At 43.0% G+C, this 19,132-nt stretch overlaps 1 protein-coding gene across 3 annotated transcripts in view; it reads right to left on the bottom strand.

Annotated features, from left to right (window-relative positions):
• Positions 1 to 9,673, bottom strand: part of LOC145343741 (metallophosphoesterase MPPED2) — a 176,427-nt gene extending 166,754 nt beyond the window's left edge. Inside the window, exons 1-2 of one of the 3 annotated variants that reach the window (XM_080190009.1) lie at positions 9,211 to 9,673; positions 6,977 to 7,195 (exon numbers count right to left, since the gene is read on the bottom strand). In XM_080190009.1, the coding sequence (XP_080046135.1) occupies positions 6,977 to 7,128 (152 nt within the window). In that variant the 5' untranslated portion in view covers positions 7,129 to 7,195; positions 9,211 to 9,673. Of the gene's footprint in view, positions 1 to 6,976; positions 7,196 to 7,361; positions 7,380 to 7,869; positions 7,893 to 9,210 lie in introns of those variants that run through there. The other 2 variants (XM_080190010.1, XM_080190011.1) reach the window with 2 other exon arrangements.
• Between the last annotated feature and the right edge of the window lie 9,459 nt (positions 9,674 to 19,132).

Here is a 19,132-nt window from a genome sequence, read left to right as displayed (position 1 = left end):
ATGCAATAATGGAACCCCAGCGTGACTACTTCCCCACTTTAAGTGCATCCCAGAATGATGCTGCACAGGAGGTTATTCTCCCTGGAGTGTTTCTTTAGTGGAGCTATCCAACTATTCTTACTCCTCTTGCCCTTTCTCCATTGCCCCGAGATTTCTTTAACCCTTGAAAATATTTGTGCAACTCTCAATTCCGGCCTTGAATGACTGCGTGGAGTTTACACATTCTCCACATGTCTGTGTAGGTTTCCTCTGGGTACTCCAGTTTCCTCCCACAGTCCAAAGATGTGCAGGTTAGGGTGATTGGCTATAAAAAAAAGTGCCACTTAAAGTCAGGGGAATTAGCAAGAAATTACAGGGATAGAGCCTGTTATTATCAGTGCAGGCTCGATGGGCCGAATGGCTTCCTTTTGCACTGTAAGGGATTCTATGATTGTCTTTTCAAAGTTGAGATTGAATCTGCTTCCAGCACCCTTTCAGAGAGTGCTTTCCAGATCACAACTCTCTGTACAAAAACTGGTTCCTCATGTCATCTCTGGTTCTTAGCTAATCACCTTAAATCTATATCCTGTGGTTACTGACCTTTCTATCACTGCAAACAGTTCCTCCTTATTTACTCAATACAAACCATTCATATTTTGGAGCATTCCTGTCAAATCTTCCCTTGTCTAAGGGAAAGAAATCCCAGCTTCTCCATGCAATTTTTCCACATTCCCATAAATTTCTCCTGCACACTCTCTAAAGCCTTAACATTCTTGCTAAAATATCATGCACAAAACTGGACACAATTTTCCAGTGGAGACCTAACCAGTGTTTGCTAAATATTTAGCATAGCCCCACTACCGCTCCTTGCATCTGAACTCTATTTCTCTCAGATAAAGCCAAGGATTTCATATCCTTTTTTTAAAAAAGAACAGCTTTCCAATTTTGATCAAACTTTGAAAGGTTTGTGCATATTTAGTATCAGGCCTCTTTAAAATCACACCCTTTCATTCACAGTGCCTTCTCCTCATTTTTTCCTATTAAAATATGTCACCTCACACTTGTCATTTCACCAGTCTGTCAGTGTCCTCCTGTAGTCCGTTATTTCCCCCTCACTGTTTGCTGTGCTTCTGAGTATTGTATCATCTCCAAGCTTTGAAATGACGGGGCAGCATGGTGACACAGTGGTTAGCACTGCTGCCTCACAGCGCCAGGCACTCGGGTTCAATTCTGTCCTAGGTGACAGCCCTGTGTGGAGTTTACACATCCTCCCCATGTCTGCCAGGGTTTCCTCCAGATGCTCTGGTTTCCTCCCACACTCCAAAGATGTGAAGGTTAGGTGGAACAGCCATGCCAAATTGCCTCTTAGTGTCAAGACAATTAGTAGGGTAAATACATGGGGTTACGGGAACAGAGCTGGGTAAAATTCTTTATTGGTGCAGACACTATGGAGTGTTGGAGCAGAGTAGATGAGCTAAATGGCCTCCTTCCGCACTTTAGGGATTCTATGAGCAGATCATTAATGTAATATCAAAGAACAGTAGTGCTAACCAACAGGTGGGGATATGGCATTGTATAGCTTCGTCCAGTCTAAAAACAACTGTTTTCTGCCCATTCTGTATCTATGCTGCCATCGTCCCTTTAGTCACATTTAACTTTGCTAACAATGTGACAATTTGTCAAACTTGTTTTGAAAATCCATGTACACAACATCAACCTCACTACCTTCATCAACCCTTTCCGTTGCTTCATCAAAGAACTCAATTAAGTTGATCAACACAGTTTATTTTTAATGGATCCATGCTGAGTTTCATCGATTTTCCAAATGCCAATTCATTTTGTCCTGGAATGTTGTCTCTGTTAATGAGTTAGTATGAAATAAAATAAAGAGTGAAGGGTTGCACCCTCTGTGAAAAACAAAAAAGTGACAAACCCTGCAATAGGACTCACTCTTCAGAGCTGAACAAATAAATAGGAACAAACAGAATACTTGGAAACCCGCATCATATTTCAGAAGCTTCCTTAGCTGAATGTCTAATACATTACATTTCCAAATTACAACAGGGATTTCAATTCAAATGTATTACAATGGTGTTGTGGCTTTCAAACACTTCAGGATATCCTAAAGTTTTAAAAGGAGCTATATAAATGTAAGTGTTTATTTCATCCTAAAACAGTAAGCATTATAAAATGTAAATAGCATAAAGTTAACACTTTCTAATCAAGCCATATAAAGATATTACAAAGCAAAGCATTCATAGCAACATAAGGCAGGCAGGAGGAGACTCAGCCCATCGCATATGTGTCAGCTCTCTGAAAAAGGTCCACTCCCCCTTCTCTTCCACCGTAGCTCTCAAATCCCAGAGTAATTTTTTTAAAAAATCTTCAACGAAGCTTTTAGGGCTAGCTTCTTAGTCATAATCTGTGTACCATAGGACTGCACATGTTATAAATCTGTGGGTTTTGTGGCTGATAACTATGAAGGTGGTGGCACACGCAGCAAGGGTCACACTTTGCAGTAATTACAGTGCAAGTGCAGCCTGTATTGAAAGTCCGAGCCTGAGTTGACAACAGAGCGAAGTAGATTGAGACTCCCTGGAGTATGAAGGTCTTGCCTGAACACCCACCTTATTATATGCACACTGATTTAACAATCAGTGCCTTTATAAAGAGGAGCACGGATTAGAAAAGGAAGGAAGCTATGAGGAGGCTTTGTAAGACACAGATTTCAGCCACAGCTGGAGTCTTGTGCCCAGTGTCAGACACCATACTAGAGAAGGGGTGTGAGGACATTAGAGAGCACAGAAAAGATTTATGAGAATGGTCCCATGGAAGAGGGACTTCAGTTACAGAGAGAGACAGGTGAAGCTGGGGCTTCTCCCTTCAAAGAAGATTTAAGAAGAGATTTGATAGAGGTCTTTAAAATCGTGAGCGGTCTAGACAGAGTAAACAGGGAAAAACCATTTGTGTTGGTGGAAATGTTGAGAACCCGAGAACACTGGTTTAAGGTGATTGGCAATAAAACCAGCGGCAACAAGAAGAAACTTTTTTTTACATGGTGAGTGGTTGGGATCAGGAATGCATTGCTTGAGTGCAGTGGGGGCAAATTCAATTGTGGCTTTCAAAAGGAAACTGGTAAATTATCTGAAGGCAAACAATCTGCAGGTCGAGGGGGGAAAGGCTGGGGAGTGGGACTAGCTGAGTTGCTCTTACAGAGAGCCGGCACAGACATCCCTTATGGCCAACTGGCCTCCTCTGCGTTGTATTCATTTTATGATTCAATCCCAAGTTGTCCCACACTGATAGGAAGGACATAACTGTGGGGTGTACAAGTGCGCGTTCATAGTACAAATTCAGCCCTGCAGTAGAATCAAGTCAATCTCAATTGGTTCATGTCCCATCAGCAAAGTCAGTCAGAATGACTGTCTTTTTCACTTTATTATTTGGGTTAGCCATTCATTTTTAATAGTAAGTGTTGTGATCCTGCAAATCAACACTGTCCCCCCCAACTAACAATGTAAATATCAAAGACGATTGAAACATAAGGGATGACTTTTCTACTAATATATACTTCACAGACACAAACAGAGTCCTAATGAATACATTAGGGCTGATTCTTTGGTCTGGTGGTCTCAGGGCATGCCATCCAAGGGCAGGATTAGGCCATTCAGGCAGTTACACCATTTAATTGGATCATGGGTGATCCGTGTCTTAGGTTCATCCACTGCCCTGGTTCTGTAAACAAAAATCTACAACTCCCAGCTTCAAAATTTCCCAATTGATTACCAGTCTCAACGGTTTTTCCAAGGGGGAGTGTTCTGGGTTTCAACGACCAAGGAGCGACAAATTAAAGTATACCAAACTCCAATCTCCTTCGAGTATCATTTAATTGGATGCACTGGTTAATGCAAACTGGTTAACACTGCACTGCGTGTGATTCCAATGGCATTGTTAAAACATTTTTAAAATAGAACACAAAAGAATATGATGTAGACGCACTGATCACTGCTCGAGAGGAAATTAAATCTCTGAAGGGACGTGTACACTTTCTAATAGTTTGGATAGATAGTTCAAGATTGCCACTGTCTATATCAGACAGAATTGTATTTTTGCTTCAAAAGTGTCACTCTTAAAAGCAAGTGCACCCTTTCACTACGTTTGCCAGTTTTTGAATCATTCCCTTCCTTCAATCTGTGCTTGCTTTGCAGTAGTCAAGAGGACTGTCTTTCACAAGAGTTTACTTCCAAATATTACCATCAAATCAGGAAGCTACGCATTTATTTTGGGAATAAGCTGGCTCAGTTTGTCCTCCCAGTCATTCCCCTCCCTCCTCAACACCTCCACCCAAACAAAAAAGCGACCTTGGTGGTTTCCATTTGCCAGACCTTTTTTTGGTCCCTTATTTTTCCTCTATCAGTACTTTCCCCTCTGATCAAAACATTCACTCCTCAGTGGTTACAGTTGCATCCCCCAGCCGATTGCGGTTATAGCATTTCCTCATTTATGGGTTAGATGAATGAGCGTTGACAGCTATTCAACTACAGGACGCATCACCTCTGAACCCATCCTTGCCTGGCATACACAAAAATGCACTGGCTGTTCAAAAGGATCCCTGATAAGTGTTGCAAGCATATGGTCGGCTGATATGGACTGTAAAAGACACTTTGCACACTCATGACAGTTTCCAACGTTCAAATGAAAAACTATTTCAAAATCAAATACATTTTAAAACTCTACTTCACTACGTAATGAAAACTGGAGCTGCCTAATGTATGAAGTACAACAATAATGTCACTCATTACAATGGATAACAATTTGCTTGGATTGAGTTACCAGGTTGACATTTAACTGAGGTTAAAATGACTGCATAAACTGTGGGAGCAAAGTTCAAGCAGCTCATAACCATTGTCTGAACTCTTAAGGATTGCACTATGGCCTTGAAATCACTCAAGAAGGATATATTACTTGTTGAAATATATAGTGTGAAGTTCAGTGTTTTTTTTAAACATTCAGTGAGGGTCTGTTGTGCACTCCATGGCAGCTCTTGAGACATGTCATCAATAGTCAGTGTTTTAATCATATCGGTGATTCAAGTCAGCCATTCAGAATAGTGCATATATCACAACCTCATGGTATTGAAAAGAGACTGTTGTGGGTTTTCCTCCACCTAGCTTTATTTGTACACAATCTACCTTCCACGGTGGTGGCTTTCTGGAGCTGCCCATTTCCAATTGTCAAGTTTACTCCGCTGGTTAATAAATTCTTCTCTGCCTACTCAGCAAAACAGGTGAGATTCCCCAATGAAAAATACGTTTGATCTCACGCTTCATCCTACTACTGTTAACAAAATCATTTGCCCAGAAATTGTGCATCGCAAAAGAGTCGCATTCCTGCGAGAGCAATGAAAGCAAGAAAGCACCCATTTCTTAAAAGAATTCAAGCCAGCGCAGGTTGTTATGTCTAGGACAACACATCAAGTCACAGTTCCACCACTGTGCACCCAGCGTTTAAAAACCAGGTCCCCTGCGAATCTTACATTCAAACACTGCCTGCATTGTGCATCATGCATTTACAAATCTGCTCCCCATAGTGTAGCACTGCTGTTAAAAAAAATTCTCATTGTGTATCCTGTATTTAAAAAAAAATCCCCTGTTGTGTATCCTGCACTTAAATATTGTACCTATTGTGGAACCTGTGTTTGCACACTGTTCCTATTATGGATCCTCGATTGTGTTGTTATATATTTTGTTATATATTATTGTGTTGTCCATTGTGTTGTTATATATTTTAGCTTGATCCCAATGTGCAGTCTGGATTTAAAAAGTCCACACCAAATTTACATCTAAAATGCACTTTTCCTTTTAATTTCTGCTTACTTTTAGCTTAAGTATGCCATTTAACACATCCATCCTTAGAGGTGCACTGTTCCAAGCAGCAAGGGTTTATCAATCAGGCAAAGTCGTCTATTGATAAATAATTGCTGTGAAATGAACGCGTTTGTTTTTGATTTGAAACTGATCTGTATTATTCAAGGGGCACATGCAATGAAGCTGAAATTATTTTGATGCATTCTCACAAGAGAAAATGAACCATTTAAAAAAAAAGACAGTCTGCTTTTCTTGTACGGAGACTCCCAGCAGCAAAGTACACAAAAAGTCAGGGTCTCCTGCTCTTGGCAGGTATAAGCTCGCACATAATACAGTTCACTTAACCCCCACCCCCCAGCTACATAGTCTGAGATCTGGAGGCCTTTCTTAATAGCAGCAGTCAAATAAATATGAAGGAATCAGATACAGCCTTTGATGGTTCCTCCATGAAAACTTTCTGATCAAAGTTTTAATAGATGTTGTACAAAAAGCCAGGCACAGAGTCTGGGGATAGAGTATGTGCTGCCTGAAATTTCCTGACAGTTTGAAACTATGACTTACATACCCAGGGCCAGCAACAAAAAAAAATGGAACACCTCATTAAATTTAAGAAAGTATCAAAATAACGCAGTAATGGAAACCACCTTCAGTCCTAACCCAGTCAGCTAAAATTCAGACCCGGGGTTAAGACATACTTAAACTCTTCGGGGTTTAGATATTCCCCTATTCCCTCAGCTTTGTTTTTGGCCGGGTAATTGACAAAAAGGTTACTGACCCTGCTGTAACAATGTGCTTGTCGATTCCCAGTCAAATGTATAGATTGCTATGAATCACAAGGAGCGTTTGGATGTTCGGGCGGCGGGGAGGAGGGGGGGGGGAGCTGCACACTATTCCTATCATATCACTTCAAAGGGAATTGCAGCAAACTTTTACCAGCCTCTGGTCTGGGTGGAATTTCGAAAGTTTTTTTTCCCCCCCCCCCCCCTTTGGTGGAAGCAGAATGAATTTCCCCAAGGCGCCAGGGTGGTGCGGGGGGGCTTAGCACTGTTAAAATGAGAGAGACCAAAAAGGGAACTGAGGTTAACAGCGGGCTGCACACTGCACGACCAGGTGAAGTGAAATGTACTCACATATGCACATGGGGTGGCTGGAAGCGACTCTGGTTAATGTTGTAGTGAGTGAACGCTTGAGTCGGGTTGGAGCTGTACTCGTCCACCGTGATGGTAATTTTCCCCTGTGAAGGAATTCCATGAGCCATCATCCCCCGCTCGACAAAATCCATTTACAAGTTTCCTTCGGTGAATGCTAGGCAGCACATTGTGGGACGGTTGCTCTTGTGAGGTCCCAGCCTTCCAACCGGGGAGAACAGCCGCCAAATTAAAATCATAAAGAGAAAGAAAAAAAAATAAAATGTATTTATTTTTTTGGAAAAAAAAGGGGTAATCCTAGACGGGAGCAAAAACAAAAATAGAATAGACAATTTGTGAAATTGGGTGGACTCAAATGAAACTCAACTGTAAGTTGAAATCGACCGTCTCTGGCGATTGACAGGACGAATTCATACTCCTTTATAATTTAAAATTATATGGAACGATTTCCCCCCCCCAAAAAAAATTGTTGTTTCCCTCTTAAAATGTAATGAAATAAAAGAAAAATCTCATCTTTTTTTCCCCCACTGTAATAACTCCAAATTCTACCAGTGATTCTAACGCCGACAGACACCAATTGGGAGAAGCCCCTTCATGCTTGAATCCAAACCTATCCCCATCGGTAATCAGGAAACAGGCTCAAGTTCATGAACTTGGGATCAATCCATGCGGGGTTCAGCCCCCTGCCTCTGGAAAAAAAAATGTCATTCCAACCCCCCCCAAAAAAAAATAGCCGACCTTATACAAATAAATCTCTCCACGCAATTATTATGTTATTTCAAAACATCCATCACAAACTGGGCTTGTGTGACAGACCTCACTTGCAGAACTCCAAGAGGCGAGGGGATGCACCCCCACCCACACCCCCACCCCACCTTTTTTGCTTGTTTCCTTCGCCTGGCCTCTGCTCTCCCGTCCTGACTTGACATCCACTTGGTAGCAATGGGCATGAGAGATCGCTCACTCTGCTCCAGCAGCACCCCCTCTTCCAAACGTCACTCATTCCTTCAGCTAATCCCACCGCCGTCACTCATTCAAATATTCACCCCCCCCCCCCAATCTCTTCTTAATTTGAAACATCTAAATCGACACAAGAGCAGTGAACCCACCCAACGTCCCTCTTCTAAGGCCATGACTTAACTGTCTTGTTTTAAGAAAAAGGCTGCAGTGGGGTTTTTTTTTCGCCTTTCCTCTGTGTATTTTCTTCATTGATAATTGCAGACGGCAAAATAAATGACATTCGGGCTCGCTGTGATCTATCACCCGGGAATTCTGGCCAATTTGACAAAACAAAACAAATCCCTTCCTCCCCCCACCTCCCCCCCCCCTCAATAATTGACAAATCTAGGCCTCTGGGATGTTGACAAATATTCGGGGATTGTGGCAAGACCGATGTTTTTATACATGTGTATGAATATATAGAAATCCCCATAGAGATCAATAGTTCAAAGCCAGCCTATTTGCGCCCGAATTGACTGCATCAACTGGGTTGCAATTTTACTGAAATTAAATGGTGTGTGCTTGTGGGGAGGGAGGTATAGAGAGAGAGAGAGATAGAGGGGAGGGGGTGAATAGGAAATCAGACGGCGGAGGGAGGTGTATACAGAGACGAGGTCAGTACATTGCACTTCGCAGGAGATCCCCGGGTCTTGTCTATTGTGCGGTGGGTTAAGAGGAAGGTTGTTGGGGGAAGGTGGTGGGGAGGGGGAGTGGGGTGACACAAGAGCCTGGCCTTCGTCGCAGTTGCTTTAAAAGATTGCGAGCATGAAAAGACTTGTGTGTATTTTTTTTAAAACACAAAAACATAACCAGGCAAATCATTACCCCCGCCCCCTCCCCCAACACACTGGTTAAACAAGGGAGAGTTGCTGTCTGACACTAACAAGACCTTTAGAACGCTGCAATTTCTCAGAACTATTAAATCGGATACATCCGCGTTTTTGGCAACACAGCCTTCGAAAATAGAAGGTTCAGTTCAAGCCATTCTGCTTCTCTCCCGCGCTGTAATGACAAGGCACCTCTAACCCAGCAGCGCCGACCCGGGCTTTTGTGGTTGTTCTATTCCCCTCTCTTCCTTTTTTTTCCCTCTCTCTCTTCCCTTTCTTTCCTTCCCCTCTCCCTTCCTCCAATCTTCCCCTCTTATGTTTTTTTTCTCTCTCCTTAAGCCAGAATGTTTCTTGCCCTCGCACACACACACACATAAATATAAAGATTACCTCGGTTTGTTTGTTTTTTGAATGTGTTTGTGTGTTGTGGTTCACTCAGAAATCCAGGATTGTCCTTTTCGGCTCTTCACAGGACTCGATCCATCATTTTTTTTTGTTGTTGGGGTGGAGGGGGGAGGTTGGAAAGAATAATGGGGAAGAAAGGGGGGAAATAGGGGAAGGGAGATGGGGTAGGAGAAGGAAGGGAAGGGTGGGGAAAAGGGGAGTGGGGGTAGAGAGAGACACACACACAGAGATTGCCCGGAATGTCTGCTGGAGAGCAAAAGGTGAACAAGGGAGGGGAGGAAGGAAGAGCACTGGGTTTAAAGGTGAGCTCTCTCTCTCTCTCTCTCTGGCTTTCACTCTCTTCCCTCCCCGGGGCTCGAACCTCCGACCCGCCGGCACCCGGGAGCTGATGGCAGGCGAAGCCTCGCTTTCGACCTTCGCTCGGGTCAGTGCTCCCGCAGGAGGAGCAGAAGAAGGGAGGGATAGAGAAAGAGAGAGAGAGAGGGAGCGGTGCAACCAAAAAAAAGAGGGGTGGCGGAGGAAGTGCCAAAGGGGGAGGTGGGGAAAGGGTTAGGTCACTGAGAGGCAGAGAGAGAGCGAGAGAGAGCAAGAGCGAGGGAACGTCAAACCAAAGGGGAAAACATTGACACAACATACACACAGCAGATTTCTGCCTTTTAGATCTGATATTTACACAATTATCACATCAAATACAATAACTTCTCTCTTTAAAAAAAAAACAACTTTGGAAGTCTTTTCTTTAAACTTTTCATCTGTGTTCTTCTGAAAACACATTGTGTGTGTGGAGGGGGTTCTCGGTTTAATTTTACTCATTTGGAAAGGCTTCCCTTTCTCTCCCTGCAACTCAAATAAACAGGGATTTAGCGCAATTGGCCATCAGCCAGAAGACAAGGGGATGTCTCAGAGTGGCGGGAAAAAGTGAGTGGAACAAACTCGGGTCACAATTAATTTATGATCCGGCAACTCCTAATCAATGGGTTTTCATTTCGTGCCGCTCCACGGCCTGGGTGCCTGCAGCATCTGTGTGTTGTATATGTGTGTGTTTGAGTGTGCCCCGACCGAGCTGCTGGTTAACCCTTAAGATGCCGGGTCAATTGAAAATTGAGCTGGGACTCTGTAGACCAGAGGAAGAGAGGTTGGAGGGAGAAATGGGGAATTGGGAGGGGGTGGGAGAGAAGACGGGAATGGAGAAGCGTCAAGGGACAGTGATGGGGGGAGAGGGGTAAGAGAGGGACGCAGAGGGAGAGAAAGTTGAGGGGAGGTTGGAGAAAAGGGGTAGGATAGAGCAGTTGGGGAGGGGGGCTCTCTGCTGCAATAATTGGTATGTATCACGTATCCCAAATTGTCAAGAATTTTATGTGAGCAACATACTACGGGAGAGTGTATCAGCACATTTACAAAGAGAAACTATTGTATGCATACAGACAAAAACATCATCGTTGCAAATTGCTATAAAATAAAGTTTTGTACACCACGCAGGGAATAAAGCTACACACGCTGAGTGCTGCGGTTGAAGCCATAGATATTTGTTTTAAATTCTTCACGCTATTGTGCATCTTCCATCAATACTAAAGCTGCCTTCACGCTGCCACTCGCTGAGTTCAGAGTGCGGAGAGGTCACTGACTCCCAGCACTCCAACCATTAATAACATCGGAAACTGCCGCAAACACTCAGCAGGTCAGACAGCGACTGTGGAGAGAGGAGCATTGAGGTTAACAGTGTTGCAGGTTTCCACTGTTGTATCACATCTCTCTAATCCCGGCCGTGGAATTGTAGACCCAAGGAAATTTGAATCCATCGGAACGGGGGTGGCGGGGGGGGGGCTGATTTTGGAGCATGAACATTCCCCACATCCCCACTGAACTAAACTAAACAGAGTAGTGCAAAATATCCCTGATGGAAGCAGAGGTGTTTATAGAATCCTTACAATGCAGAGGAGGCCATTCGACCCATCTAGTCTGTACTGACCACAATCCCACCCTTACCCTCTTAACCCCAATATTGTTTCCCAGTAATTAAATCATTTATGTTCTGATTCAGGTTGAGTTTCAAGATTTTTAACTGGGTTCTAGGAAATACAATTTCACAATGTGAATGTTTCAGTGACTTGTTGATTTTGTTTGATTTATTATTGTCACACGTATTAACATACAGTGAAAAGTATTGTTTCTTGTTCACTATACAGACAAAGCATACCAATCATAGAGAAGGAAACAAGAGAGTGCAGAATGTAGTTTTGGGGCCATACTTAATGCAGGATTGGTCCATTCAAAAGTCTGATGGCAGTGGGGAAGAAGCTGTTCTTCTGCCAGTCAGTATGTGACCTCAGACTTTTATACCTTTGAGACAGGAACTTGATACAACACCAGTCAGTACCAAAGCAGACTGTCCAGTGCTGTGTCAGTGAATTACTTTACAGAGTGGAGTCACTGTTGTGATATGGGAGACACAGCAGCCAGTTTCTTACAACAAGACCCCACAAACTGTTATTTTTTAAACATTAATTTACCAGATGTGGGCATTGCTGACTGGTGTTGTCAGATTTCTTACTAATGCTGACTGGGCCAGCATTTATTGCCCATTCCTAAATGCCCTCCACTTCAGAGGACATTTGAGAATCGATCACATTCCTGTGGATCTGGAGTCACATGTAGGCCACACCAGGTAAGGACAGCAGATTTCCTTCCTTCAAGGACGTTAGTGAACTAGGTGGCTTTTCCCGACAATTGACAATGGTTTCATGGTCATCATTATATTCCATTCCAAATTTTTATTGAGTTCAAATTTCAGCAACAGCCATGATGGGATTTGAGTCAAGGTCCCCCAGATCCTGCTCTGTCTCTCTGGGCTACTAGTCCAGTGGCAAGACCTCTACCTCTTAGTTGCTGGTTAATTGGTAAATGTTGGCCAGCACACCAGGGAGAACTATCCCTACGCTCCTTCAAAATAACACTGTGGGATCTTTTATTTCCACCTGAGAAGACAGACAAAATCTAGAGGGGAGGCGATGGCCAAGTGGTATTATCGCTAGACTATTAACCCAGAAATGCCGCTAATGCTCTGGGGACATGGATTCAAATCCCACCCCAGCAGATGATGGAATTTAAATTCAATTTAAAAAATCTGGAATTAGGATTCAACTGATGATTGTGAAACCATTGTCAGAAAAACTCATCTGGTTCACTAATGTCCTTTAGGGAAGAAAATCTGCCATCCTTACCTTGGTCTGGCCTACATGTGACTTCAGAGCCACAGCAATGTGGTTGACTCTCAGCTGCTCTGTGGAATGCAAGCCTCTCACTTCAAGGGTGACTAGGGATGGGCAATAAATGCTGGCCCAGCCAGTGATGTCCATGTCCCACGAATGAATTGAAAAAAGTTAAATGTCTCATCTCAGAGATGTCTGTAGAAGGTATGATGTTAGTGTATCTTTAAGACCTTTTTAAATTCATGCTCACTGCCTTAGGTGATTCATTGTTGGGAGAAAAAAGACTGTGGGCAGGTCAGGCGACAGGGATTCATTTTCAGTTTGAAGCTGCGGGATTGAGCTTTTAGTTTTAGAAGGGACAGCAAGCTAAAAAGAAGTGTTTTCCCTGTCTCCCTATTGTTTTGAAAATCCTACTGGTTAGCTGAAAACAAGAACTCATTTTTCTGAAGGGCGAAAATCTTCTGTTGTTAGGGGCAGGACCAGAGTCTCTCTGGTGGTTTGGGAAGCTGTCTTGTCTTCAAACTGTTCAGAGTGTCAAGAGCATTTGTCTGCAGAATTCAACTAATGGCCTCAACCCCAGTATCACATGCGCATTAGTCTGTGCCATGAAAACCCATGAAAAGTGTCTTTTGTCTATGGGATTGGTTTGATTGGAACATTGCAGAGTTCATTGTTAAGGGTTATACATTATCATGACTGTTTGTTTCTTGTTTGTAATTGATAAAAGTTCTTGCTAATTTTCTTACTATACATGTTAACTATATTCTTAAATAAACTTTGTTTGATAAAAGCTCCCTAATGGGTCACTTGAATCACACCTAAAGAGAAACATCTCATGCTTATCATAGAACACTTTGGTGTTTCTAATCTGAACCACAACAAAGGGCCATTTGTATTTCTGTGCTCATGTTTCTGGATTGAGGCTGAAGTTACGCGCTAAGAGACAACATCATCAACTGAGCCACTGCTCATCTTAGACCAGTAGTGACAGGGTTTTTGTCTTTTGAGGCAGTGTGCCACAGAGTCCCAAGTCATGCTTTGTTTAAGTCCATGACTTGAACAGACTTTGGTGCTCTGAGTTATGGTTTACCCATCAATCAAGCAATGGTGCCAATTACAGGCCTTTCTAAAACTCTGGGTCCGCATGTTCAAATAACAGCAGATCAGAAATGTGAGTGCAATTGGATTGAGTTGCTTGGGTTTGAGGCCTGGTTCAAGGGGTTACAGGCTGAATACACATTTCCTCAGTTCAAAACAAACTAGCAGCTGTTAATCTGAGATTGGCATCTGCTGGACATGAACTATGTCATTATTGTGCATTGGCTTGAGTCAACTGTTAGATTAGGGTGCAGTGGTGGCACAGTGCTTCGCACTGCTATCTCACAGCGCTGGAGACCCAAGATCAATTCTGGCCTCAGGTGACTGTGTCGAGTTTCCACGTTCTCCCCGTATCTGCATGGATTTTCTTTGAGTGCTCCTATTTCCTCCTGCAGTCCAAAGATGTATGGATTAGGTTGATTGGCCATACTAAAATTACCCTTACTCAGGGGGATTAGCAGGGTAAATACTTGGGGTTACAGGGATAGATCCTGGGTGGGATTGTTGTCACTGCAGACTCAGTGGGTCAAATGGCCTCCTTCTGCACTGTAGAGATCAGCATCTGGTAGGCAGGTAGACACTGTAGCAGGAAGATTTCAATGCAGCCAGAGAGATCTATTCTTGGACACCTCTTTATATTCATTTCACAAAAGCTAACACCAAGCCACGTAAGGCAAGACTAAGACAGATGACCAAAAGAAATAGGTTTTAAGGAGCGTCTTAAAGGTGGCAGGACAGGGCATTTCATGAATGGTATTCCAGAGCTTGACAGAGCAATTAAAATTGGGAGTTGCAAAACATCAGATTTGGAAGAGAACAAGGATCTTGGTGGTTAGAAACTTAGAAAACAGATACAGGAGTAGGTTATTTGGCCCTTTGAGCCTGCATTGCTATTCAAAATGATCATGGCTGATCATGCAGTGTATTACCAAGCTAAATCCCGATGAGCTGCCCCAGCTGAATAACTCGAATCAATCTGCTGTCGGCATTCCGTTTCACCCAAAGAAAAAGCTTAGTTTCTGATTTCTAGACATGGTTAGGAATGCAATTATGTGTCCCACTCCTGCTTTCTCTCCAGACCCTTTGATCCCTTTAGCCACAAGGGCCACATCCAGCTCCCTCTTGAACATATCTAACAAACGGGCCCCAAAAGCTTTCTGTGATAGAGAATTCCACAGGTTCACAACTCTCTGAGTGAAGAAGTTTTTCCTGATCTCAGTCCTGACTGTCTTATCCCTTATTCTTAGACTGTGACCCCTAGTTCTGGACTTCCCCAACATTGGGAACATTCTTTCCACATCAAGCTTGTCCAGTCCCATCAGGATTAGATATGTTTCTGTGAGATGGAGACATAGAAACTCGAAGAAGGAGATGAGAATTTCCAAATTGAGCCACTGTCAAACTGGGAGTCGGCAGGTTCAAGGATGATGGGTGAGCAGGACTTGATGTGAGAAACAGGAAACAGAGTTCTGGATGAGACCAAGTTTACAAATGGTGCAAGGCAGAGAGAGATTGGAATAGTCATGACTACTTTCAGACTGAAACTTCACTCTGAGATGTTTAAAGTGTATTTATTAGTGTCACAAGTAGGATTTCATTAACACTGCAATGAAGTTGCTGTGAAAATCCCTCAGTCACCACACTCTGGCACCTGTTTGGGTACACTGAGGGAGAATTTAGCATGACCAATGCACCTAACCAGCACCTCTTTGGACTATGGGAGGAAACCGGAGCACCCGGAGGAAACCTACACAGACAGTGGGAGAACGTATAGACTGCACGGACAGTGACTGAAGCCGGGAATTGAACCCATGATCTTGGTGCTGTGAGGCAGCAGTGCTAACCATTGTCCCATTGAGATGGAGTTATAAGATCATAAGCCCATAAGACATAGGAGCAGAATTAAGCCACTCGGCCCATCGAGTTTGTTCTGCCATTCAATCATGGCTGATTTTTTTTCTCCCCCCCATTCTCCTGCCTTTTTCCTATAACCCCTGGTCCCCTTATTAAGCAATAACCTATCTATCACTGTCTTAAAGACATGAAATGACATGACCTCCACAGCCTTCTGTGGCAAAGAATTCCATAGATTCACCACTCTCTGGCTGAAGAAATTCCTCCTCATCTCTGTTTAAAAGGATCGTTCCTTTAGCCTGAGGTTTTGCCCTCTGGTTCTAGTTTTTCCTACTAGTGGAAACATCCTCTCCACGTCCACTATATCCAGGCCTCGCAGTATCCTGTAAGTTTCAATAAGATCCCCCTCATCCTTCTGAACTCCAACGGGTACAGGCCCAAAGTCCTCAGCCGTTCCTCATACGACAAGCTCTTCATTCCAGGGATCATTTTTGTGAACCTCATCTGGACCTTTTCCAAGGCCAGCACATCCTCCCTTAATAAGGGGCTCAAAACTGCTCACAGTACTCCAAATGGGGTCTGACCAGAGCCTTATATAGTTCCAGGAGTACATCCCCACTCTTGCATTCTAGCTCTCTCTCGACATAAACGCTAACATTTCATTTGCCTTCCTAACTGCCGACTGAACCTGCACGTTAACATTAAGAGAATCTTGAACAACGACTCCCAAGTCCCTTTGTGTTTCTGATTTCCTAAGCATTTTCTCATTTAGAAAATAGTCTATATCTCCATTCCTCCTTCCAAAGTGCATAACCTCACACTTTTCCACCTTGAATCCCATCTACCACTTCTTTGCCCACTTTCCTAACCTGTCCAAGTCCTTCTGCAGCTCTCCTGCTTCCTCGAAACTACCTGCCCCTCTACATATCTTTGCATCATCTGCAAACTTAGTTGCAGTTCATTCATATTGAAGTGGTGTGAGGCACCCTCATAGCTTCAGTGCACCCACATAAGTTTTATTTTGTACCAGCTTCCAACACAATTGGTTTCACAAAACCAATGGCAGTACCAAGGTCAATCATGGAAGATTCAACTGTTGGGAAGTACACATTAAAAAGCTTATGTCTTGTCAGGAGCCAATATGCATGATCATTCATTGCTGTTAACTTTGTGAAAACAGTTGTTGGGAGCTAAAGGCATTCGCACAACCTAAAAGTAGAATGGAACCTGAGTTATACCATTAACTATTGCATCAGTGCAGGGCCAATGGAGTTTGGCCAGGTATATGGAGTTAAGTGATGATCAGCCATGATCTAATTGAATGGTGGAGCCTGCCCTACTTCTATGTTGCAAATCCACGGTGAATCAGTATGAGGCTGGCAGAATGGTCTCATTCTAATTTGCAATTTTTGACCCACAAGTTTAAAGTTTATTTACTAGTGTCACAAGTAGGCTTACGTTAACTCTGCAATGAAGTTATTGTGAAAATAATCCCCTAATCACCACACTCTGGTGCTTGTTCAGATACATTGAGGGAGAATTTAGCATGGCCAATGCAACTAGCCAGTATGTCTTGTGGGAGGAAACTGGATCACCTGCAAGAAACCCACACAGTCACAGGGAGAACATGCACTCTCCGCACAGACAGTGACCCAAGCTGGCAATCGAACCCAGGACCCTGGTGCTGTGATGTGGCAGTGCGAGCCACTTTGCCACTGTGCCGCCCATACAAGTGTCCTTGCATCAATGGCAATATCACCAGTGTAACCAGAGCATATAACTTTGAAGGACAAGCAGAGAATTGGCTGGGATTGGTTAGGATTTATTCTTGGTTGGTGCATTGACAGACCAACAGAGAAATAGATTGAAGGAGGCCTCAAAGCAAGAATAACGGCCTGAAATGCAAGAATACTTAGAGATCAAAGGAGAGAAGTTCTGTGAAAGTTAAGAAGATAAGTGTAAAGTGGAAGGAGAAGCTTATATAAGCATTTGGAGAGTGGCAAGGATGAGCCTTGAAAAGAAAGTAGGATGATAATAAGAGTTCAAAGAGGTAATGCTTGCCACTGCTTTCAAGGGTTATAGCAAAAATATTGTTGTACATTAAAAGAAAAAATGATAAAGTGAAGGAATGCTAAATTAATATTTATTTTCTGTTGACAAGACTCAAAACAAATCTCAAAGAAGATGAGATTAGTCAAGAGAAGAAATTTACAGCTTAATTTGAACACAGATTATAGTGGATTAAATACGAGCTTGCATCCAGAATCCAGAAAGGCTCAAAGGGTTTCCACCTCGCACATTAGAAAAAAGACAGCTGAATTGGAATTTAACTGACCTTCTGGGAAATCCAACCATAAGATGATACCTTGGATGGAGAGACATGGATTGAATTTCCTGGTGATAGCACAGTAGGAAGCCTTTGTGCTATCTATATGTTAGAGTAATTCAGAATGGCTGTCCTGATGTTTTCTGCAGCCCTATGTTTTTGCTTTGCCTGAAATACTTCTCCAATTTTTTCTCAAAAGATGCACTGCTCTCTGCTTTAACCATTCCCTGCGGCGAAGGATTCCTTGCACCAACAATTCTCTACATTAAGAAATGTTTCCTACCCTCTCTCCTCACAGTGAGTTTGAGGTCATTGACCTTTCATTGCTAAGTCCCCAGCTAAGAAAATAGTCTTTTGCGCTCACTTAATCAAAAACCTTCGTAATTTTGACAAGTGTTTGAATTGAGATGTTTAAAGTAACCAGGGAAATTGACAAAGTTGATAGAAAACTATTTGGCCTTTGAAGGGACATTATTTTAACATTTAAACAAAGACAGCTAAAAGCAAAAATATCTTCACGCAAAAGCTTGTGGGACAGTGAAGCATGCTCCCCAAAGAACATTGATGTAGGATCAATGAGAGTGTTTAAAGGGAAGTTAGACACTCACTTGTGAAGTAATGATAATAAAAGATCTAAGAGTAGATTCAGTGGTTAAGTGCATGGAGAGGACAGATACACTCCATTCTGCAGGATGAAAAAACAAAGGTAAGACTTCCTTATATAGAACACTTTTTACAACCATCGGATATCTCAAAGCACTTTGCAGTCAATGAAGTACTTCAGAAATGTTGTCACGCTAGGAAACACAGCAGTCAGTTTGTTCAGAGTAAAACCCCACAAACAGCAGTGACAAATAACCAGATAGCTGTTTTAGCTATGTTGACATAAAGGTTAGACAGAATGACCCTGCCTTTCTTCGATTAGTTCTATGGAATCTTAAGCATTATTTTTCAGAACTATTTGTTTTCTCTACTTCTTTGGGCAATTTATTTTTCACAGTGCCTCCAGTGGTGTTGTGGCCCAAATATATCAGAGACATGGGTGGCACAGTGGCACTGCCTCACAGCGCCAGGGACCCGGGTTCGATTCCCACGTTGGGTCACTGTCTATGTGGAGTTTGCATGTTCACCCCATGTTGGCGTGGGTTTCCTCTGGGTGCTCCAGTTTCCTCCCTGGTCAATGCACCTAACGTGCTGGTTAGGTGCGTTGACCCGAACAGGCGCAGGAGTGTGGCAACTAGGGGAATTTCACAATAACTTCATTACAGTGTTAATGTAAGCCTTACTTGTGACTAATAAATAGACTTGAACTTTACATTAACAGGTCATATCTGCACTCCCACCTGGCAATGACTGCTGAGGTATCTCTGATTGCTCCAGAGTAGCAGAGTGAATCTTCAACAATGGTAACAAGGACACA

Source organism: Carcharhinus amblyrhynchos, chromosome 6, assembly GCF_965287045.1.
Source record: "Carcharhinus amblyrhynchos chromosome 6, sCarAmb.v2.hapA, whole genome shotgun sequence".
In the NCBI taxonomy this organism is placed as follows: Eukaryota; Metazoa; Chordata; class Chondrichthyes; order Carcharhiniformes; family Carcharhinidae; genus Carcharhinus; species Carcharhinus amblyrhynchos.
This window is presented reverse-complemented; position numbering and strand designations above follow the sequence as displayed.